We start from the raw sequence: 25,457 nt of genomic DNA, 5'->3' as shown, positions 1-25,457 counted from the left end.
AAGAAAAGAGTAAATCACCTCAAGTAATTCTTTATACACCTCAGTGCCACATACAAGTGTGACTGACCACATATAAATGCAATTTCCATCCAATATCTTAAGGCTGTTTCTGAAGTTCTATATTAAAGAACATGCAACTCCATAAGCATTTGAGCCAGAAAAGAAAAGAATGCAGAGACAATGCTTTAGAAGAATCTGGATCAAATTCCGTTCCAGGATAATAATATCCAGCTGCACTATTACCCAAGAGGTACTATATAACACAGAGACAAGATCATAAAAAGGGCCTTCCCCAATCAGCCTCTTTCTCTTCCTTCAGTTAAAGAAAGTTACTCATAGTTATTAGCATAAATACTAGGTAAAGACTTGAGTGTCTGGTAAACAAACAGAAAGTATGTGTTACTATTAGACTTGCCCTCTCTTGACATCTAACAAAAGGTGAGGTGGTTAGCAACATACCCAAGTCAGAGGACACACAGACACCACTTCCTCAGCCAGTACCTGAAACTGTCATTTGTAGGGCTGAGCAAACATATTTAAGAAATGTCCTTAAGCTTGCTCTTGTGCTATTGTTGAACAGATAACATTGATGACCTTCACAGTCTGATATCCATTTCCAAAGGGATGACAACTTCAATCTATGAACCTCAAAAGAAACCAGATAAAATAAGCGCAACCCTAGAGTTCAAAGCAGCTAACCCTCTGCCTCCTTTCACTAAATAAGGGAAGATCTTGGTTGGAACCCAGGCGAGGTCACCCTTTCTATTTGCTATAAAGTTTGCTGAATTTACATTAAAATCTTCAAATAGTCTTTGTTTTGGGAATGTATATGTTTCTTTAAAGAGGACAAAGGAACCATTGCTGTGTGCTTTCGGAGATGCAAAGTTTGAGATGTCAGGCAGGGAAATCCCAGCCTTGATTCTAAGACATCCGTAATGATGGCAAGCTCTATAGGTAAAAAATAAAAACAGGGATAAGAACGTTTTAAAGGAGGCAATGTGCAAAATTTAAGAATGCCTTTTTGCTTTCACGATTTTTGTTTTTTGCCTTGAGATGTCAAAAAAAAAAAAAAAAAGAAGAAGGAATGTAGCCTTTGTTTGGAGTTAGACATTCACTGTGTTTTGAAGTCCCTCCAGCTATACACCATACAGAATTTTAACATGCTAAAAAAGCCTACTTCAAAATGATAAACTTTCACCAATCTATCTTAAAATAAAATATATAATTACAAGCATACATTCAATCCTTGGATTGTGTGTGCCAAAGCTCTATTTCTAGAATTGGTGAATTTTGTTCTCTATTTCCATGTATAAAAGATCTCACAGTCCTGGGAAAACATTTTTTTTAAAAAATGAAATACAACAAATAAGGTATGCTGCAGAGTCCTGGGGGAGAAGTTTCCCAGAGTCTTTGAATTTCCTCCTATCCTCCTTCTTTACAAGATTTCTAAGACCAAGCCCTTTTCTACAGTCTCTCAAACAAGGTAAAAAGAAAAATACCCCCTAGATATATTCCTTAGATTTTCTATTATGCTTCTCAAGTTCCCACAGCTTCTGATGTAAACCTAAGATGAATTCTAGAGTTATTTTTTTATTATGTTTTAATTTTAGTTCCTCTTTTAGGTCTAAGATGAAATAGATGATCATAACTGCTATGCTTGGAGATATATTTCAAGGGACAATTTGTACATGACCTGTGCAAGGTCATGTCACGGAAAGAGGGCTCCCTGATAGACAGACAGGGAGCGAAATTCAGCTTTTAGTCTTGTAGAACTCCAGGGTTTAAGCTTGTTCTATGTGTGCAATATGTTTCTGTTTAAACAGGTCATTTTAGATACTTTCTGTATAGGGACCTCACTCTGACTTGAATAGTGTCAATTAGAGGCATACGAGGAATTATTGCTCAGGTCACTGATCACTAAGGGTCATTTTTTGTCACACGAACCTGGGTGTGGCAAGCTGGCCTAATCTCGTCCGAAAGGTTGCATGTTTTCTGCATGTGCTGTTCTCTCTGCCCATCAATTTCACTTGGGCAAAAATCCTTCCCTGTTTAAAACATCAACTGCCCTCTAAGTCTTTCCTTGAGACCCCTACTTGAGGTTAGTTAATTCCTCCTCTGTTTACTCCCAGAACTTTGTACCCCCACTCCAGTATTCTTGCCTGGAGAATTCCATGAACAGAGGAGCCTGGTGGGCTACAGTCCATGGGGCTGCAAAGAGTCAGACACGACTGAGCAACTAACACTTTCACTTTTTCACTTTCTACTAGAGTAATTATTATATTCTATTACAATTATTTGTTTGTTGTCTCCACCACTAGATTATGCAGTCTGGCATATTTACCCTCATCTCGGGCTTCCTATGGGCCCAGCGCTGTAAGCACTTCAGATATGCCAGCTCTTTAAATCTGTATCACAGTCCCTTGAGGTGGATGTTACCATTGCCTCCATGGTACAAATGAGGGATCTGAGGCAGAGAAGTTCAGTCATTCTCTGAAGAACACATTACTAGTAAGTATCAGGTTGAACACAATCTGACTTCTGAGTCTGCGCCTCTCCTATTATTCCTCGTGCTTGCCCACAGGACTGAGGAAGGCAGGTGAGCAACATTAAGCAAACAGAAAGAATGACCATTCTGGTTTGCCTCAGTTTCCTAAGTTTAAATTTAGAAATGGATTTTCTTTATCTTAAGTTGAGTTTACCTTCACCCTTGACTATGGATGAGTTCATTCGTCTAGAGAAAATTCAACCCAAACTGAAGAAGAGAGAACTGGCTGGGAGACAAGGGCCTGGGGTGTGGCCCGCTCTGCCAGGCTGAAGCCTTCACTCTCACGCCTCCCCCAGGTTCACACCCTGAGACGCCCACAGAAGCCTCTCCTGTAGCTGATTTCAGATGCCCGCTGTGCGCGTAGAATGACAAAGAATGTTTGGGAACAGAAATACTATTAACAGGAAAGACCACTGATGTTATTCTTTATAAACAGGTGTGAGTTGAGAAAGACATTTTCACTTAGGAGATGATTCAAATACAGAGGACTTTTGTTGTTGTTGTTTTGTTTGGAACTGAAACATCCAAGTTCCAAACTCGGGTGACTGGTGATGGAAGTAAAGTCTGACAATACTGCATGCAAACCTGGAATTTAGGTCCATGAATCAAGGCAAATTGGAAGCAGTAAAACAGGAGATTTCAAGAGTGAAAGCCGACATAATAGGAATCAGTAAACCAAAATGGACTGGAACAGGTGAATTTAACTCAGATGACCATTATATCTACTACTGTGGGCAAGAATCCCTTAGAGAAATGGAGTAGCCCTCATAGTCAACAAGAGTCTGAAATGCAATATTTGGATGCAATCTCAAAAATGACAGAATGATCTCTGTTTCCAAGGCAAAGCATTCAGTACCACAGTAACCCACGTCTATGCCCCAACCAGTAATGCTGAAGAAGCTGAAGTTGAATGGTTCTATGAAGACCTACAAGATCTTCTAGAATAAACACCCAAAAAAGATGTCCTTCTCATTATAGGGGACTGGAATGCAAAAGTAGGAAGTCAAGAAATAGCTGGAGTAATGGGCAAATTTGGCCTTGGAGTACAAAATGAAAGCAAGGCAAAGGCTAATAGAGTTCTGCCAAGAGAACACACTGGTCATAGCAAACAACCTCTTCCAAAAACACAAGAGATGACTCTGCACATGGACATCACCAGATGGTCAACAATGAAATCAGATTGATTGTATTCTTTGCAGCCAAAGATGGAGAAGCTCTATACAGTCAGCAAAAACAAGACCAGAAGCTGACTGTGACTCAGATCATGAACGCCTTATTGCCAAATTCAGACAAATTGAAGAAAGTAAGGAAAACCACTAGACCATTCAGGTATGACCTAAATCAAATCCCTTACGATTATACAGTGGAAGTGACAAATAGATTCAAACGATTAGATCTGATACACAGAGTGTCTGAAAAACTTTGGACGGAGGTTCATGACATTGTACAGGAGACAAGGATCAAGACCATCTCCAAGAAAAAGAAATGCAAAAAGGCAAAATGGTTGTCTGAGGAGACCTTACAAATAGTTGTGAAAAGAAGAGAAGCAAAAGGCAAAGGAGAAAAGGAAAGATATACCCATTTGAATGCAAAGTTCCAAAGAATAGCAAGGAGAGATAAGAAAGGCTTCCTCAGTGATCAATGCAAAGAAATAGAGGAAAACAATAGAATGGGAAAGTCTAGAGATTTCTTCTTGAAAATTGGAGATACCAAGGGAATATTTCATGCAAAGATGGGCACAGTAAAGGACAGAAATGGTATAGACCTAACAGAAACAGAAGATATTAAGAAGAGGTGGCAAAAATACACAGAACTATACAAAAAAGATCTTCATTACCCAGATAATTACGATGGTGTGATCACTCACCTAGAGCCAGACATCCTGGAATGCGAAGTCAAGTGGGTCTCAGGAAGCATCACTACAAACAAAACTAGTGGAGGTGATGGAATTCCAGTTGAGCTTTTTCAAATCCTAAAAGATGATGCTGTGTAAGTGCTGCACTCAATATACCAGCAAATTTGGAAAACTCAACAGTGGCCACAGGACTGGAAAAGGTGGGTGTGGTCCAATCCCAAAGAAAGACAATGCCAAAGAATGCTCAAACTACCACACAACTGTATTCATCTCACACACTAGTAAAGTCATGCTCAAAATTCTCCAAGCCAGGCTTCAACTACGTGAACTGTGAACTTCCAGATGTTCAAGGTGGATTTAGAAAAGGCAGAGGAACCAGAGATCAAATTGCCAACATCCGTGGGATCACTGAAAAAGCAAGAGAGTTCCAGAAAAATATCTACTTCTGCTTTATTGACTATGCCAAAGCCTTTGACTGTGTGGATCACAACAAACTGTGGAAAATTCTGAAAGAGATGGGAATACCAGACCACCTGACCTGCCTCCTGTGAAATCTATATGCAGGTCAAGAAGCAAGTGTTGAAACTGGACATGGAACAACAGACTGGTTCCAAATTGGGAAAGGAGTATGTCCAGGCTGTATATTGTCACCCTGCTTATTTAACTTACATGCAGAGTACATCATGAGAAACACTGGTCTGGAAGAAGCACAAGCTGGAATCAAGATTGCCAGGAGAAATATCAATAACCTCAGATATGCAGATGACACCACCCTTATGGCAGAAAGTGAAGAACTAAAGAGCCTCTTGATGAAAGTGAAAGAGGAGAGTGAAAAAGTTGGCTTAAAACTCAGCATTCAGAAAACTAAGATAATGACATCTGGTCCCATCACTTTGTGGCAAATAGATGGGGAAACAGTGGAAACAGTGATAGACTTTATTTTTGTGGGCTCCAAAATCACTGCAGATGGTGACTGGAGCCATGAAATTAAAAGATGCTTACTCCTTGAAAGAAAAATTATGACCAACCTAGACAGCATATTAAAAAGCAAAGACATTACTTTGCCAGCAAAGGTCCATCTAGTCAAAGCTATGGTTTTTCCAGTTGTCATGTATGGATATGACAGTTGGACTATAAGGAAAGCTGAGCATCAAGACTGATGCTTTTGAACTGTGGTGTTGGAGAAGACTCTTGAGAGTCCCTTGGACTGCAAGGAGATCCAACCAATCAATCCTAAAGTAAATCAGTCCTGAATATTCATTGGAAGGACTGATGTTGAAGCTGAAACTCCAAAACTTTGGCCACCTGATGTGAAGAACTGACTCATTTGAAAACTCCCTGATGCTAGGAAAGACTGAAGGTGGGAGGAGAAGGGGATGACAGAGGATGAGATGGTTGGGTGGCATCACCAGCTCAATGGACATGAGTTTGAGTAAACTCCGGGAGTTGGTGATGGCCTGGCGTACTGTAGTCCATGGGGGTCACAAAGAGTCAGACACATCTGAGCAACTGAACTGAACTGAGACATCCAAATCAGTAAGAGTCAGATATATTTATTTTTCCTCCTAATATTTAAATTCACATCTCAAGTCCCTTCAGATCATGTCACCTTTTAATCACTTTTTAATTCTGCATTTTACATATATTTATTTTTTGGATTCAAATAATTCTTACTCATTGTAGAGACTTAGAAAATTCAAAGGTATTTTAAATTATATAATTGCATATTATAGGCCTCTTCAAATGTTTGAAAATTCTCTTCTAAAACATTAGTTTTAAATGGTTATGTAATCTTTCATTGGGATAAGATGCAGCATAGTTTAATTAAACAGCCCCTATTTTTGAACATTTTGAAAGTGTGAAAGTGTTAGTCGCTTAGTCATGTCCACCTCTTGCAACACTATGGACTGTAGCCCACCAGGCTGCTCTGTCCATGGGGAATTTCCAGGCAAGAATACTGTAGTGGGTTGCCATGCCCTCCTCCAGCGGAGCTTTGTGACCCAGGGATTGAACCCAGGTCTCCTGCATCACAGATAGATTCTTTACCATCTGAGCCACCTGATACCAATGGTTTGGTATTGGAAGTAACAAGAAGACAGATATCCTTTCACATTGTTTTGAGGATCCCAGTTATGTGAAGATCATACGGCCCTGTAGGAAGAGGTTTTCTGGGAGCTGTGGAATGCAGATTCTGGGGCCCTACTCAGGTGACTGATTCATTTGAGGTGGGGCCTGGGGAAGGCGGTCCTATTTTTGAGAAATGTTAACATTGCCTCTCATTTCATAATACCTTCTCCTCATTGGGTTTAGCTATCTTCTTTATCTCATCTGTCTCCCACAGAATGAGCAATAGTGTCCAATTCAAGCTTGCCCTGGTGAATAGAGCCACAGGTCCTTATGAATGCAGGTGACTGCATCATCTCTGCTCATCCACCACCCGACTCACCCCACTTACCCATCCATGCTCCACACCAAAGCCAAGGACAGGTCTTTCTTTATTCTATGAGTCAATGATGTCCTTTCCCTGCTCACTCCCAAACCCTCCCATTCGCCCCCACAGCCACACAGCTTCCCTTGCATACTCCCCGCTCTCCACTAGCTGCAACAGCCTGTTCACAGAATGTCACTTCCTCAAGGAAGTGCTCCCCCATACTTGGGTCTCAATCACTTCTCCCAGGCCAGCCTCTGGTTGCTCCCTTTGCTTTTCTTTCCCAGTCCATCATGGTTTATAAAAGCATGGTTGTGAGATTTAAGTCTGTCGCCCCACTTCACCACAAGCTCCATGAGACAAGTACCGAGGCTGATTGTTCATCACTGCGTCCTACCCTGAGCGGTGCTGGTAACAGGCAGTGCTCTAAGCGGTGTTGAAAATGGGCTCTGGGGCCAAAGGGCTCAGATTCACATCCCAGCTTTGCTACCTAACACCTATGTGACCTTAAGCCAGTTACTCAACTTCTCTGTGCCTCCATTTTTTTTCCACTGGGAATTATAATAGTACTGCCTTAAGGTGTATATAGTTTGTTGTGAGAATTAAATGAGAGAGTACACAAAAAGTAATGTACAACACAGTAGCTGGCATGTAGAATGAATCCAATACAGGGTAGCTTTTAAAAAGATAATCACTCGGTATATTTTTGTTCAATCAATAAAACACAACAGAATTTTCAGGCGTGTCCTTTCTCATCATCACTGCCCCCTAGTCCAACCAAAGCATCAGCCCAATCAACTTCCACTACAGTCTGCTCCTTGAAAGAACAGCATTTCTGTCCTGAGAAGTCTGCTGAAGACACTCCCATTCCCCGTTATTAGTTCCAGCTCTGATTCTTCCATCACGTCACTTCCTAAAATGTGTGCTCGTGTGCCAAGCCACCTCTCTTCCTTCCTTCAAGTATTTCCTGAAATGTGACCTCCTCCATGGAGCCTTCTTTAAATGGAACCGAGCTCATCATTCCATCCTCTGTTTCCAACAACTAAGGTAAAGTTTGTTGCTTAAGATTTCAAAGCTATAAACCACCTGAGCTTTTCAACTAGCTGCATGGCCTCACCACTGCAGAACAGGTTGGGTTTCTCCTTGCCTGAACTTAAGAATGTGAGGCTAATGAGGGCAGAGCATTTGTTTAACTTGCTCTGTATACATGTAGCCCAATGACAATCCACATGGAGGCTGAATAAATGTGACCTGATGATGATTTAATTACTTTGTCCGTGCCAGGAATAGAAGCCATGAACTCTTAAATCTGTTTCCCCCATTTTATAGTATGTTTCCATGCTGAGTCTATTATGAGACCTGTTTTCTGCATTAACTTTCACAAAAGAACAAATACAAAAGAAAAGAGAGATTGAATGAAAATATCAAATTAATAAAATTATCTTCCACATCGTGAGACCAAAGATACCTCTAGAACTTGGCACACTGTATTAAAAGGTGCCTCATTTAAAATTCAAGTTCATATGCTTTACAGATTACTTTGTAAATCTACAATAGATGACCAAAACATGTCAATATTCATTTTTAAAGTACTTGTTGTATTTGGTGCATGCACCATTATGGAGAACTTACACTCAGAGCAAAAAGATTTGTAGCAAAGCATATGACCTTCTTCCCACTACAATGACCATCCCCTAATTAGGCAATGCATCTGATAGTCATTAACAGGAATGAGATAATGAATCACTTTCTCTCTTCTTTGTTAATTTGCTGTAACCAAGCGGCTAATGGATGTCAGAGCTGAGTGATTGCACTGATTATAGTGATTTATAGTTGCAACAAAACAATTTAAAACCATTCTGATTATTCATGTTAAAGATGCTTTATGTTTTGTTTACTAAATGTTTTATGTCCCCCTTTCTCCTACCCTTAAAGTACTGTCCCCCTCCTACTCTGCCACTTTTCACAGAAAGACCCCTTCCTGGAAAACTTGAAAGTTGTAGGAGGCTTTTTTTATTGTTTTAAACTAAGCCATTTCATTTTGTTTATACATACCTATACATAGAGAGAGAGAGAGAAAGTTTACCCAGTAGAAACGAAAAGCCTTAGGGGTAGAAAGAAAACTTCAGTGGTGCCTAGTTCAAAAGAAGACAGAAATAAGAGGAAATAAGGCAAACTTCAAGCCACTTACCTTGGGGCTTCCAGTCCCTTCCTCGCCCTCCACAGACACATCAGTAGCCAGAATCTCGGCTTTGATGGTATCCAGAGCCCGGAGAATCCAGCTGTGTTGCCGTTTGATTTGCCTCTGCAGCTCCTTCCATTGACTCGCAATCATCCGCAGCATGTCCTTCAGCCCTTCTCCAAAGGAGGGGGAAAGCACACGTTAGCGACTCGGCTGTGTTTTTACCCAGTATTGTTTTTCATTTAAGATTAGATGGATATTTCCAACAATAAACATAATTTTAAGCAACCATTACCATCACCTGCCTCTCAGAACCGAGACTGAGGGTTTCTGACTTGACAGAAGGCATAAGGACACAAAAATGGGAAAACCCCATAGATGCATGGTTTAGAATTGACTTAGATTTAACACATGGACTAAAAAAATGTATACAGAACCAAAACCACGATACATAAAAATTATTAAGACTCTAGCTTCATGTCCCAAATAAAAGGCCCTGTGTATATCTTTTTGTGGAGACTTTACAATGATCAGAAAATGTATGGAAATAAGTAAAGGTAATTCGACTTGAAATTCAGTAAATGGGCCAAATTTAAGACAGCAGTCTTTAGCGTTAGCACATCAGATTAATGCTGCTCTTTTCTTACTGGGCTGTGGTAAGCTCAAAACAAGGGGCAAACTAATTCATCCTGTCTTACAGTCTTTTACTACCAGGATAAGCATAACCAAATGACAAAACTATTTTTTATTTACAATCCATTTCTCATAAATACACTAATACTGGGGTAAGAACTGGTCTGAGGCTAAAACTCTGCTAATGCAATGACCAGCAAAGAACATGCAAAACAGTCATGTGTGTGAACTGGCAGGGAAATAATCATGTGTCTCTAGACTGTCTGCCTTATATCTGTAATGATACCTACAAGTACCCGGATGCATATGCATTATAACTATATGCACAATTCTCATTCATTATCTTAATGTTATTTCCAGAGCACCTACATCAAAAAGCATGTCAATGTGAAGTTTTCAGGAATGTGATTTCAATTGAAACTCTGCCGAACAGCAAGCCCCAAATAAAATGAACAGACCATTTGGAGGCAGTATTTCATCTTATAAGTATCACAGCATTGTATGCAGTATATGAAACATTTATAAATCTTGAAGGTCAATCTGATAATGTAAATATTAATAATACATAAGGAAGTGAATATATGCAGTAATTTACAGCAATGCTTCTTCATTCTTAATAGTCTGGAGACATAAAGACTTGCAATATTTCAGGAGGATTTACCTGCTTTGTGAGACGCAATAAGCTCAAGAAGTTGGTGTCCTTCCTCCTCCACAGCTTCCTTGAGCGCACAATGACTGTCTACATTCAACTTAAAACTCTGCAAGGAAAAAATGAGCATCAAACCCTGGCAAGGCCATTAAACAGAAAACATCCATATAAAATTACTTGCTACTTTTTATCAAGAGCCACACAGTTCAATTTACCCAATAGATACAATAGACAAACTAATTTGCAATACTAAAAGCTATTGATATTTGGGATCTGGGCTCAAAATGTTTCCATTAGATTAGCAGAGTGCATCTGTTTAGAAACAGCTGACATATCTAGAAATTCATTAGGTTTTTATGAAAAGTCACATCCCGTAGGCTATATCAAGAGTAGCAGTGTTCTATAATATATACTGAAATTCTACCAGCACATATGAGGTCTTTTCTTCACTTTTTTAGAAACATTAGTGCTAGCACTATTTATGAAACCAGAAAAAATTGGCAACATAAATTATGTGCACATATATAAATCCACTAATATAGTAGGGTTTGATTCAGCTGTTTTTCAGATATCACACAAACTATGGAATACTGAGGTGAATTTAGGTGCTGTAGGGAGGAGTCAAATGTTTTTCAAATGTTTTCATTTCAAGCTTATTCCTTACCATGTGACATTGCTTTATAAATAAATACATCAAACACATGAGGAGCATTTTTCACTTATGATAGTTACCCAAAAGATAAAAATTGTTCTTATGGGTGAATTTCAACTCATAGAAATTTCTTGCAGGAAGCTTTCCATAATGTCTTTCATAGAATTAATTACTCCCCTCTCCCGGCTTCCTCTGTTCCTTATATCTGCTTCTATTGAAGAATTTATCATACTGAATTCTGCTTTATTCATATATTTGGTTACCAAATTATTACAATCAAAAGACTTGCCAGTTTCACATTTATTTCCACCTCATGTCACATACAAGGTGTTCAATAAATGTTTGCAGGAATATTGGATATCTGCTGAACTGGATCAATAGGACTCTCTGAAGGGGAAGGTTTCCATTTTAATATTTCAAGAAACAGGTATGGTTTTTCCAAAGATTTTTTTCCATCTCTGGAATGTTATAAGGTGTTCCAAACACAGGAGGTCTGATGGAGAGCAATGATAGTAACCAATATGTTGAATCAATGGTTAGTCTTCAGAGTGAAAATACAGCCCTTGACTTGATTAATCTGAAAAAGTATGGATTTTGAAAGACTATCTGCCAAATTCTGGCTTCTCTATAATAAGACTCCAAAATACATGATATATTTTGCTCTCTCTAAACACTTGTTCAGCAATGGCTCCATGTACTACACTAAATTTAGTATTAAGAATAATTGACAAGTTTGAGATGATACAGTGTCATCTGGAATATAATTCAGGTGAAAGAGGTTCAACAATCATATGCTATGAAATCAGGTATTAATTTTTCCCATTCTTTCATTCAGAAACCATATTGTGCCTCTTCTGCATACTGGAGAGGTAATAGCAATTTAAGGGGTACAAGACATGGCCCTGCACATCAAAAGGAACCTGAACCATCTTGGAGGTTCAGGGTGAGTCTTTTTCTTAGTGGAAAAAAGGGGTCTTTTAAAGCTCAGAAGAAAAAGCAGAACAATCAAAGTAAGATGAAAATGAAGGAGGTAGGGATGTAATCAGAACTTGGAGTATAAAGATAAGAATTTTGATTTTAAAAAAATGACTCCAAAATGATGAATCATTTCATCTTACTAGAGGCATAAGGAACAGTAAAACTGCAGCATATGGCATAAAGAAACATTAGATTTCCCTGAGGGTTGTTCACTATTTCTTGTATTGTCCTCTTTCAACTACAGGTATTTGGTTGAACAAAATTAAGTATGGCAATGTATCAGAAGCCTGATGCTTCTGGTCAATATAATAGTTATTAAAAATTAAATTATTATGCTTTTATAGCCAAAACATGGATGTTATTTATTTTCTGCCACAATAGTGGAGAGCCTCAGCTCTGAAGCAATGCCATGCAAATTGAGGTGCGTTTGTGTGTTTCAGGGAGAAGGGACATAGAAAAGAAAAATACTTGCGATCAGCCCAAGAGCGCCAACACTTAAGAAGAAATCTAGAAAGAAATCTATTCTATAGATGATTTCCTTATAACTGTAAATTTAGCCCAGTGCTCTCTTTGATTCTGTTTACCTAAAACAGACAAGTGTTGAATGTTGGTAGTCATGAGCTTCTGAAGGCATGCATCAGACCTATGTCTCAACAAAAGAGAACCTTAGGACCTGTGAGTAGGTTGCATAATTTGACATAATTGAGGCCAATAGTACAGAATAGAAGCAGTTGGATCTGGTTCTGCCTCAAGATTATGTGGAAGGATTTGATTAGGACATTGAAAAAAGTGGTGTTCATTACTAAGAAAAAGATAAGGGGACAAGCTTTATGCTACAGAAAAGAACCATTTAATATATCTACAACCCAAATGATATTGCTTGATTTTCAGGTGTATCCATTAACGATTAATAACATCAAGTGAGGAATGCACAATGGGCCTCTGAGAAGGCAGACAAGCCAGCACATGAACAAAATTGTCAATGAAATTTCTGGCTGCTCAAGAATTCTGTAATAAACTCACCTGGTTCTGTGCCCACCTCTTCCCTAGGGAAGGAAGCTTAAGCAAAGACTTTTTTGTTGTTGTGTCACTTGACACTTGGACACATTTCCATTCCTGTGCTACTAACATGTTTCCTCAGCAATGCCTTATGACATATGGTCCCTCTCAGCATCCATAGCACTCCCTGAAAATGCAGGGCATTCTCTGGAGGTTTAATTTATGGCAACAACATGGCCATAGGCAGGTACCACAGATCTGCATACTAAGGACATGAAAAATACAGTGGCTGAGACAAAGGACCAGATTATCAAACAGATGATACATCAGAAGTTGACCAGTGGGTATTCCCCTTAGTTCAACCTCCAGCCTCACCAGCTGTATATATATGAGTGCCTTACTCCTTGTCAGGATCCAAGTTCAGGTAAGGCACAATGACTGCACTTTGATCACGATCACAGCTTACCAAGTAGATAAAGTACTACATCTTTATCTATACTATCCCATCCAAATTTCTGCAGAACTCAGTTTGATGGAAATATGGAGGTCACAAGGATATGAAATGAAATCAGGGAAATGTATGCCTTGATACACAAAACTATGACAAATGTGAAGAATGTTATTCATGAGGGATCATAAGAATTGATACAAATCTCCTGATATACGAAATAGTGGGAAAGACCATAAGCACATTCAGGGGCTTCAAGATCCAAAATTTCTGTTTTAGCAGAATCATATCATGAACACAGACTTTCCGCTATCCCCGTGGAATATTGTTAATGTTGGGCCAGGTCCATTGAGGTCCATGAATTTTATGTTTGTGACCAGAGTTCACAAAAAGAGTTACTGCATCTTTCTTGACATAATTTTAGTTTTCTTTTTAATAAAGCATATGTTAACTCAGTAGTTATTTTTTGAGTAGTCTCTACCAGACCTATAGATACAAAAGTTAACAGTACACAATACACATGCAACATATAGTCTGTTGGGTAAAAGAGATCAAAAGCAAATAGTTGTATATGACCCAGTAAAAAATAAATATGTAATCAGGGCTTGATGTATGACAGAGAGTGGCAGGGCCTTCAACTGAACAGTGATATGCCATGCTCAATGAGATTTAGCTTTTTTAAAGTACCATGCTGGCCAAATAAAAACAAGACTGTGGGCTATATTCCGTATGACAGTGCTGGATAGGTACTGAGGGAGCTCAACTGGGAGGCAGGTTCTGCAGAGCTCAGTGGGGAGCTCGTGGAGAAAGGACCGGATTTCCATGTAGGGCTGGAGACACCCTGTCTTGCAGCAGGAAGCTGGGAGGCAGAAGCAGAAGCCACTTGGTGTGGCTAAGATGAGGTGGAAGAAGGGGAGCTGGGAGCTGTGGCTACACGTGATATTTAACTCTAAGAGCCACAGAAGAAGAAGTGGAAGAAGATGTTGACAACATGAGAGAGTGACTGGTAGAATTCTGTGTTCTAGAAACATCTTTCTAGCTGTTATGTAGAGTTGATTTTAAAAGGGCGGACAAGGAGACCATTTAGGAGGCTGCTATGGTAATAGAGGCCAGATGTTTCTGCATGCTCATATTTTTTTTAATTAAAAAAAGGTATGCTTTTTCTTCTAAATGAATGGAAGAAGGAAGAATGGAGACAATCTTCTGTCTTTTTAAGTTTTTCTCAGTGCGTGAGAATAGCATGTGCCAGAATTTAGTTCTTTGGCTGTTCTGATGATAAATACCAGAGTTTTATTAGTCAGGAGTTTCCAAATGTGAAAGACATATTGAACTGATGAACCTTTACTCCCACTGTCATTTTAAAGAGATGGTATATATGCTGATGAATAAGACACCTGATGACACTTTTTCTTCACACAAAAGATTTTTACTATCCTAGGAAAATGAAAACTTGCTTTTTCACAAGGACAGGAGGAAGAATGTGTGTTCAGTCAGAGAAGCAGGGGCTTGAAAAGTCACCTGCTACCTGTCTCAGGCCATCTCTACCCAGGCTCTATTCTGAGCTGTGCCGAGTACCATCCTGCGTCCCCCGAAGGGCTCTTGGTGGGAAAGAAAGCCATGATCCCCTGTGGAGAGCCTGGCAGTTTCTCTCCTGCTTGTCCCAATGCCATCGATAGAGGATGGTCATATGGTCCTCAAAATATAGTATATACCTTCCAAATGCCATATGTGTCAAAAATTGAAAGACTTTTATGAGTAAATATTTATTTAGGAACCTCCTAAAAACTTGATAAGACACTACACAGCCATTAAAATGAAGACTATGAATTGACATGAAAAACAGAACATATTACAAGTCAAAAAATGAAAGTTCAATGTTGGTGGTATAGTGGTGAGCACAGCTGCCTTCCAAAAAAAAAAAAAAATGAAAGTTCAAAATTGCATCTATGATGCAATGGACAGACCCAGTGTGTAGAAAAAGAAGACAGCAGGGACTGTGCAGTTAGGACTTGGAATGAACTTAGTCTGGTCTCATGGAACAAGTTCTTGGGGCTTTAGCTTTCTGAAACATAAAATGTAATATCATCTAACTTCAAGTTGTTGTGAGAATTAGTGGCAATGACTGGAAAGCATTGAAGCAGTGTCTGGCAATGAGTGGGGCTAAAGAAAAACCATCATAGACTTTCAAACCCATTGTCTCTGTTTTCCAAATGTTCTGCGCAGTAGGTGTGCTTCACGGCAGTTTTAGGTGACAAGTGGCACTTCCTGTTGAAGCTGCCTGCACTCCTCAAGCACTGACCCCAGGTTCTCTCTGCGTCTGGGCTAGTACCCAGCACAGGCCTGCCACCGGCGGCATGGAACAGATGCTGCTCACTGAGAGTCCAGGGAGTCGGGGACCGGGAGACCAGTGGTCTGGGTCTTCATTTTGCTTCCGGTGTGTGCCCTTGGACAAGTCATCTAACGCTTCTAGGCTTCTGTTTCCTTATCTACAATCCAGGCATTTGGACTCAATATTTTCCAGTTCTTGGATACTTTGATTCTATCTTTAAGCCAGACAGTTAAGGACAGATGGGTCAGGAGAATTTTTATTTATTCTAAACTAGAAAATTTTCAAAGGGGGAAGAATCCCAAAGGCCATCTAACCATTCATCTACCCTAGGGCAGCTCTGTGCCTCTACCATTCCAGGCAGATGTGTTCATTCTATTTTTAACTGTCTCCAGGAAACCTTCTTCTAACTTCTCATCCTGAGTCTGCAACATTTCGTCTCAGGAATGTGAGAGCTGTGTGAAGAGCAGCATGAGCTTCCCTCCGCTTCAGATTGTTTTGCCAAGTCATCTCTCCAGTGTAGAAGTTGGAGATCAGAAATACTGTGAGGATATGCCAACAAAATCCACATGTCCAATCAATCACCAAGTTCTGCCAATTTATTTCCCATCCTCACCACTCTGTATCGACTAATTCAGGCCCACAATGTCATCCCTTGACAGGCTGACTTCAACAGCCTCCAGTCATGACCCCCTAAAAACTACATTTTTTCTTTATTTGTGGCATGCCTATGAAGGTGCAGGCATCATCTTAAGCTTGAGGGATGTGGCTGTGAGCAAGATAAATATAGTTCCTGACCTCACAGAGCTCACAGCCTAGAAGTAGAGATAGGAGGTGGAGGAGTGTGCAACTTAAAAACAAGGAGTCATAGTCAATTATATCAAGGGGATTGTGACACGGTGCAGGTGTTGGGGACAAGCATGGGCTTTGGAGCTGGACAGGCCTGGGTTCAAATCCTGGCTCCTCCATCACCCCCTCCATGGCTGTGGGCACTCTCCGTGGACTCAGTTTCTTCATCTGTAAAATGAGGACATGTGAGTGCCTGCCTTATGGGGTTCTTGTGAGTATGAGATCTCTTGATATCTGTAGAGTAGAGCCTGGCATATCATAATAACACAATACAAATATTTTATTACATGGAGTGGTCCAACTCTGAGAAAGATGCTTGTTAAAATCTCCCAGTGCTTCCCCAGGTTGCAGGATAAGGTCTGGCCTGTGAGATCTCCATCAAGTCTGCTTCTTGGGCACCAGGTCTGCCTTGAAATGTGCCTGAACTGCTTAAAATTTCCAGCTCACACCAGTCATTTGCTCATCTAAGATTCTTCTCTTGCAGGCACCTCTGCCTGGAAGGTCCTTTCCCCCTCCCCTAACTCGTCCTGCTCATTCTTTATAATTCATCTCAGGTGTCACCCTTTCTAGAAAGCTTTCCCTGACCATCTTCCACCCTTCTGGCTTCCCCTCCTCAGCACCCACAGTCCCTGTGCAGAGCTCAGACCTCCACTTATTACACTGCTGTGTAACTACTGGTAACAGGTCTGCTTTCCAACCATGAGTTCTGTGAGAGGAGGATGTAACTTTTCACTCGTGTCTGTATTCTCACTGCCTAGAACAGTGCCTGGCACACAGCACACACCTAATAAATGTTCAGGGAGCAAAAGAATGCACATTCATACCAGAAACCTTTCACGATGCTTTCGAATCACCTATACAGTATTTTGGGCAATACTGGTGCAATCACTTCACTTGGAAGTGGTTGATAAATGTTCCCAAATTTTATTCATTGAACACCATGTAAATGAGCTGTCATGTTCCTTCGCTTACAAAATTACTTGCCAATTACACTGAGATGATCCTGGTGTAATTGCCATGTAAACTGTATCCTGGCTGAGATAGCCCAAATCATCAATTTAACTTTACCCTCTCATCATATGGTACTTACCACATAATTAAATAAATGGTCAGCTACCACCACAATTATATATCTCCCCAACAAAATGAGGTGGCTACATTTGTCACTGATTTATTAGTTATGACAACATGCAACACACCACCACATATAATATCAGAAGCTTCATAAAATGAAAAGCACTATGTGCTCTTGAGAAAGATGTTCTAAGTTTATGAACAAAGAAATAAGCATTATAAAAACTTTGTTCTCTGTTTTTTTTAAGGGCATTAAGATATAAAGACAAAACTCCTGTTCTTTCTGAAGAAACTTTTTGCTCCTGAAATCTCAGATAATAAAAACATCTAGCATTTGAAAGTGAATTTAGCTCCTCAAACAAATTACAACTTCTTTCAAACAGTTGCATTTTTTTGTGGAAGGTATATAAAGTATATATTAAGGCTGGCATTCATTTTTGATAGACTTGCTAATATCTAATGCAAGGATTAGAGAAGTTGGAGAGATCCTGAATATTGATGGTGCCTCTTAGTGACAAAATGTTCATGTTTTTCTGGATGCTGCCTCCACACCTGGCACAGGTAATCATATTGACTTCCTAGCACGGCCACATTAGGCCAAATAGATTCACAGAGGTTCTGTCTAAAGGGACCATTTGACTTCCAGAACACACTGCTTCTGAGGCCCTAATTGAAAAAAGAGGTCAATGCTAGCCCAAATATCTCTCTACCCCCTGCGGTGGAATAATTGATGTGCAGCAGCCTCTACAGATGTGGAGTCACTAAGGTGATGGATGGATATAAATATATTATTCACACGTACAACTGCTAATACACAGGTCCCAGTGCAAACACCAAGACCTAAGAATATTATGTGGATTTAGGACAATCCCTGAAGGACTCTAGTTCCATTAAAAATTTGTTTGGAAGCCTGGGGCAGATCTATTCCAACTCCCACATGCTTCGTGCATTTGAGAGGGGGAACCAAACTGCTTTAGAAATAAATTTAATAAATTTTGTAATGTCAAGTCATTAACATCCTGTCTAGTCATATAGTCTTCATCTTTTGAAATGGTAATGTTAACCTGTGGAATTTTTTTTAAAACTTTCTAATATCTGACTTAACATTTTTATTTTCCTTGTATTTTCTGCCAGAAGGGATGAATTACATCCTGAAAGCAGAAGAAAAATATCCTACTGTTTCTCTCTATAGGCATTTTTCTTGTCACAAATATACCAGACAATACCCAGAAAGTCTGTAACCAGGGTCCATTTTGATTTGGAAATTGTACAGGAAATTCCTGCAGACATTCATGGTTTATAATCTTAGTTATAATTTGCTGCTGTAATGGTTGTAACACTGCTTTTACAAATGTTCGTTTATTCATCTGGCAGATTTGTTTAGTACTCATTAAGTATGTGCAGGGCAGGGTGTCAAAGAAGACACCAAAAAGACACAAGCCATCTCTCAAGTCAGAGGCGAATCATTCAGGCAGGGAAGCTAGGGAGAAATTCAACCTCTCTAGGGACACCTGAGCCACTCACACCTGTTCTCAGGTCTCCGACGGGTGTGCGTGAATCTCTTGAAATGAACAAAGCAACTTCACAAACAACAGGCTTATGTGATCTTCACAACACCTTCAGGAGACATGACAGGCTTTTTTCTGGCTAAAGATCTGTTTCAGGCCTGAAAATTTATCTTAATATCATTGTTGCCAGGTGAATTGTTTCAAGATTCCAAAATTCCATGTGACATAGTAGATAAGTAAGATCTGCACACAGGTCTACACAAGGAGACAGATGGTGGGTGACAGCAGCCTGGCTCAAGTGAGTTGGGTCACCCACTGGCTCTCCTCCACACACAGAGTCCTTCAGTCCATGCAGAAACCCTCGTAGTTCAAGGCAGTCTGCAAACTTTCTTTCAGCGTTTAGCATACCACCACCCTAAACAGCTCTGATGCTGGGAGGCATTGGGGGCAGGAGGAGAAGGGGACGACAGAGGATGAGATGGCTGGATGGCATCACCAACTCGATGGACGCGAATTTGAGTGAACTCTGAGAGTTGGTGATGGACAGGGAGGCCTGGTGTGCTGCGATTCACGGGGTCACAAAGAGTCGGACACGACTGAGCGACTGAACTGAACTGAACCCTATACAGCAAGTGCTCAATAAATCCAGTTATTCTCTGTCATTCTATTTTAAAATAGTCATCACATCCGAAAGAAAAAGAATAAAGTAATAAATCAGGAAAATGTGTAAGTGACAGCAATTTTCAAAATGATGGGAACAAGAGTCCTTAAACTGAGTCAGGCAAAAAGTACATCCCCAGGTACTTTGAACAGTTCAAAATGAAGACAAGACTATTTGTCTCCCAGATGCACAGAATTAGTTATATGAGCAAAAGGATGTGGTTCAGGACTCTCACATGAGCCTCCTGTGCCCACGCATCAACCTCAAAATTCCTGCATGCTATAAATCCCCAACAGATCTTTCTTCCACAAGCTACCAAAGGAAGGAACTCAAGGCTGCAAGTTGAGTACCTCAAATCCCTCAAAGAGAAGTGATGCTGCTCCCTACTAAACTCCCAGCTACTCACCTTAAACCTTAAACTGACAGGAATCAAGGGGGACAAGCATATAGAACTTCAAAGCTCCTGCAAGGCCACCAGCCCTGCTCTGTGAGGCTGAGTGGGGTGGCGGCCAAACTCACACAGCTCAGGCTTTTGAAGTCTGTTGATGGTCTCTTATTAACTGAAGCGTACGGGCATGTGGTAGCTGCTGGTCTTGTGAAGCTCAACTTTTTGGGGCCAGAGCTGCCTATCTCAGCAGAGGAGGGTAGGCAGGGAGAGTTGGGCACCAGGAAGTGTGAAACGGAAAGCCTGTCATCCCTTAACTTCAAACAATGAAAAGTGGAACACAGGTGGACGCGGAATGGCAAGCTAAAGAAAAACAGTTGAATGTATTTTGGGAAATTTTCTGGCATGACTAAAAGCTCTGTGAGAAGTATCATGTTTTTCTTATGATACAAATGAAAAATATGATTTAATTTAAAATGATATAACATAAAGATCTAACTATAAATGCTAAATGCATGAAAACATCTGTATTGAGATTTTGTTAGCCAGTCACATTATTAGTTTGATTCAAACTGCTTTTGTAAGTTCTTAGGAGCCTGGTAGGCTGCAGTCCATGCGGTTGCTAAGAGTCGGCCCGACTGAGCAACTTCACTTTCACTTTTCACTTTCCTGCATTGGAGAAGGAAATGGCAACCCACTCCAGTGTTCTTGCCTGGAGAATCCCAGGGACAGGGGAGCCTGGTGGGCTGCCGTCTCTGGTGTCGCACAGAGTCGGACACGACTGAAGAGACTTAGCAGCAGTAGCAGCAGCAGGGTAATGACACAGTAAGGAATAAGGAAAAGTTTTCAGACCATTGGGCACCAATACAAAAGTACTGTCTGCAGGGTTTTGGTGCGTTTGTGCCCCCTTGAGGAAGACACTTCAAATTGCAGGGACCACTTCTAAAATGAACAAGGTTCTGGAAAGTGGGCTTTGAAAACTACCCTTACAAACACAAATTCAGAGCTACACACACACAAACATGGCCCTATTCACTTTTTAGGAACTGGAGCAAAATCTTTTCCGAAAACATGGTAGACTCTCATTATGGCCCCTGAACTGCTGCTGCTGTTGCTGTCTGTCTATAGCGGCAACTCTGCCGTAGACAGACAACAATGGACAAGGAGGAAACGCTCAACTGTTGCTACAACAACGGGAATGCTCGTTGCAGTATTATGTGCCACAGCATCAACAAAGAGGCAGCTTAAATGGCCATAATTATGGCAATGGTTAAGAAAAGTGCGGCAAATCCACACAAATACTAAGCAGCAGCTAAAGTGTGTAGTAGATTTTCATGTTCTGACAGAAGGATGTCTGAGATATATTAAGATACAAAAACAATCACTGAAGAGTATGCACAATGAGCGAAGAATCTTTACAATGTATGCACTTTTATGTAAAAAGCTCCAGAAAGATATAGAATAAACTGTCTATGTTGGTTATCCAGAAAGTGTAAGGCTTTCTACTTTTAATTTCATGGCCTTTATACAGTTTCAACTTTTCCAGTGAGTACAACTTAATGTTTTCCTGTAACTAGAGTTCCATAATTACAACAGCTCTATGAACGAGAGTTTCCTCCCCTTAAGCAAACGCCCCCAGTAATCGCTGAGTTCTAGTAATGTCCCCTCTTTTCCATGTGAATACTTCTCGTAATGTTCACATTCCCTGATTTCATAAACCCCTAGAATAACCCTGGAGCTTCAATCCCACCCCACACACACAGAAGCTTTCAGCCAATTTCCAGACCCTTCAATACATTGAAGTCTTGGTCAGATTTCTGTCTGCTGTGGGGCAGCAGGCCTTCCTGTGCTAATCCCAAGGGCATTGGTAGCATCTGGGGAGACTACAGAAGACAAACCAGATGTTGGTAATGAGACTTCAGACCAGACAACAGCGTCAAAAAGTGAAGAGATCTTTTTCTGCTGACATCTCTTTCTAATTCACCCCCTTTCTAATTTATCCCCTCTGTTCTTATCCATCTCCTGCCTAACTCTGTCCACTTCCTCTCCATTTCTCTCATTTCTCAGACCTCATTTAACCCTCTCACTCAACAACAGCCTCCCTAATTTTAGGCTTGTTCCATCCATGACTAAGGAAGCAAAGTCTTTAGCACATACTGGCCTTTTCAGTACTGGAAACCAAACATGCTTTTGCCAGGGTTAGAGACCTTTTACATACTTATCAGTCTGGCCTTCAAGCCTGCCTAACAGTGGATTCCTCAAACTGCTGAGATATCCATGTTCTTTTAGAACAGAACCCCCAAAATAGTTTCTTTTAAAACATTTTCTATTCACGTCAAAAACAAGGGACTCATTTCCTTAATATACACAAAGCTCCCATAAATTCCAAAGCAAACGGCCAATGACCCAGCAGAAAAGTACGTTAAGAATATGAGTATACAGTTCTCAGAAAAGAAATACAAATGACTTCTAAAAATAAAAAGCGGTACTCAACACCACCTAAATACAAGAAATAAAAACTAAAATACAAGGAGATGACATTTATCAAAGGGACAAAGATCAACTGATCTGATAACATGGTCTAATAGTAAAGATATGCAGAAATAGGCTTTCTCATGCATTGCTGAGTATAAACTGGCACTATCTCTGTCAAGGACAATTTGACAACACATGAAAAATTTAAATATGTATAACCTTTGACCCAGAAGTTTCACATGAAAGGTATTTATTTTAAAGATAAGCCAATACTATGCAAGAGAATGAGTATCCAAGGATATTCACTGAAGCGCTGTTTATAATAGGAAAAGACTGCAAGCAACCTATGCTTTCATCAATAAACGACGGCATATTTTTAAATGGAACACCGCGCAGCCATCCGAAAGGATGCAGTAGTTATATATTTACTGATTTTGAATTATTGCTAATATAAATTAAGAAAACAAAGTTAATTATACATATGCATTTGTTTTCAAATACCAGGAATAACTGTGAAAGAATACAAAGAAACAAGGAACAATGGTCACCTCAGGAACAGAACTGGTAAAGGTGGTGGCTGGGGGGCGCGGGGGTGGACATAGGTGGGAGGCATGCCTTTTTACTCCCTTCCTCTATTTACCTTCAGAATTCTGTGTTCTATCCAAGTATTAGTTACTAAAAAAAAAAAAAAAAACAACCCACATTTAAAAAATTTGACACCAGAGTGCCAGTACTAGCACATCCTTCAAATGCTGTGTGTGTGTGTGTGTGTGTGAGGCACTCAGTTATGGTACAACTTTTTGCGACCCCACCAGGCTCCTCTGTCCACAGAACTCTCCAGGCAAGAATACTGGAGTGGGTAGCCATTCCCTCTTCCAGGGGATCTTCCTGACCCAGGGATCAAACCCAGGTCTCCTGCATTGCAGGCAGATTCTTTACCATCTGAGTTACCAGGGAAGACCCTCAAATGCTATACTCAAATTCATTTTCCACTATGCCTGTTGTTATTCTCTCACTTAATCTATAGACTTATCCAGTTAATTCATGGCAAGCTGAGACTTTCCCCATGGAATTTACAGTTGATTCTTGTCACTTTCCTGCTTTAAAATAAAATCAAACCTTCTATGAATCCCCATTGCCCACAGAGAAAAATTCAATCCACTCAAAGGACATTCAATCTCTTTTACCATCCAGCTCTAACCTGCAAGACAAAACCTAGCCTCAGCCATACCAAATAGCTCGCCCCACCTCCCTTACTTGCCCATAAAATTTCCTCCCACCTCCTCACCTCCCCTCTTTATCCAAGAAATCATATATGGTCTATGAGGTCTACATCAAATTACATCTCTGAGCCTTCCCTACCCTGAGGAAGAGCAATAAAACTTCACACTATGCTCTAAACAGTGCTTGGCTTATCTCACAAGAAGTTCACTGCTCAAAATTATATTACATTCATCATTTATGGGACTATAGATGACTACATTTAATCTATGGTCATCTCCCTTAGATTACAAATCCCTGGAAGAAAGATGTGAAACTCATTCATCATGTATTCCTAACATGTAAATAACTGCCTGGCACTCATAGGTGCTTAATATATATGGACTCATCATCACCACCTTCCCGCCTCCATGTTTTCTCATTTATCAAACTGAATTAAGAATGTCGTTTTTCCAACACTTTTTCTATGTCGTTGGTTAATGTTCGCCCAACCTGACACGGCGCTGCCTGTGCAAATTTATCTCCCAAGTTTAAGCCAGGCCTTTGGGCTTGGCTCCTTTTCCTAATTACTATGCAGATGTCTGGTGTCAGTTTAACTTTGCCTTCTCCTACTGGATACTCTGGCTACAGGTTCAAAAAACAAAAACCAATTTCTGCTTTGTTTTCCTGCAATTGATTGCATATGATGTGGTGCCATTTGGTGAATTAGGCATGGATAAACACTACTGAGGAAATCGAAGTTGTCTTTCAGCAAATGGACATGGACTGTCATCTCTGTTGAAAAAATTACTATCCTGCTCTCTTGCTTTGCGTCTCAGCAGTCTAACTGAAGATAATAAAAATCCTTTTGAAGGGAAAAACTACTTATGATGCTTCTACTTAAATGTAGTTTTGGGTGACTTTTGCTTCTTTAGATAATAAAAATGGTGGTAAGGGAAATGACCTAAGTGCCTACCATCAGGTGAATGGGTAAACAAATTGTATTATATCTACACAAAGGAATACTATTCAGCAATAAAAATGAACAATTGAAACACACAAAATCAAACTAAGTATGCTGGGTGATCTCTTCAAGAAAATTAGATATACCAAGGGAACATTTCATGCAAGGATGGGCTTGATAAAGGACAGAAATGGTATGGACCTAACAGAAGCAGAAGATATTAAGAAGAGGTGGCAAGAAAACACAGAAGAACTGTACAAAAAAGATCTTCACGACCAAGATAATCACGATGGTGTGATCACTCACCTAGAGCCAGACATCCTGGAATGTGAAGTCAAGTGGGCCTTAGAAAGCACAACTACGAACAAAGCTAGTGGAGGTGATAGAATTCCAGTTGAGCTATTCCAAATCCTGAAAGACAATGCTGTGAAAGTGCTGCACTCAATATGCCAGCAAATCTGGAAAACTCAGCAGTGGCCACAGGACTGGAAAAGGTCAGTTTTCATTCCCATCCCTAAGAAAGGCAATGCCAAAGAATGCTCAAATGACCACACAATTGCACTCATCTCACATGCTAGTAAAGTAATGCTCCAAATTCTCCAAGCCAGGCTTCAGCAATTCATGAACTTCCTGATGTTCAAGCTGG

General features: G+C 40.2%; 1 protein-coding gene across 4 annotated transcripts in view; it reads right to left on the bottom strand.

Annotated features, from left to right (window-relative positions):
• The window catches only part of AKAP6 (A-kinase anchoring protein 6), a 500,589-nt gene that overhangs the window by 223,982 nt on the left and 251,150 nt on the right, over positions 1–25,457 (bottom strand). For all 4 annotated transcript variants that reach the window (NM_001192923.3, XM_010817158.4, XM_059879132.1 and 1 more), the window contains 2 exons: positions 10,305–10,401; positions 9,020–9,183 (listed from right to left, as the gene is read on the bottom strand). In NM_001192923.3, the coding sequence (NP_001179852.1) occupies positions 9,020–9,183; positions 10,305–10,401 (261 nt within the window). The remainder of the gene's footprint in view (positions 1–9,019; positions 9,184–10,304; positions 10,402–25,457) is intronic.

Source organism: Bos taurus, chromosome 21 (genome assembly GCF_002263795.3).
Source record: "Bos taurus isolate L1 Dominette 01449 registration number 42190680 breed Hereford chromosome 21, ARS-UCD2.0, whole genome shotgun sequence".
In the NCBI taxonomy this organism is placed as follows: Eukaryota; Metazoa; Chordata; class Mammalia; order Artiodactyla; family Bovidae; genus Bos; species Bos taurus.
This window is presented reverse-complemented; position numbering and strand designations above follow the sequence as displayed.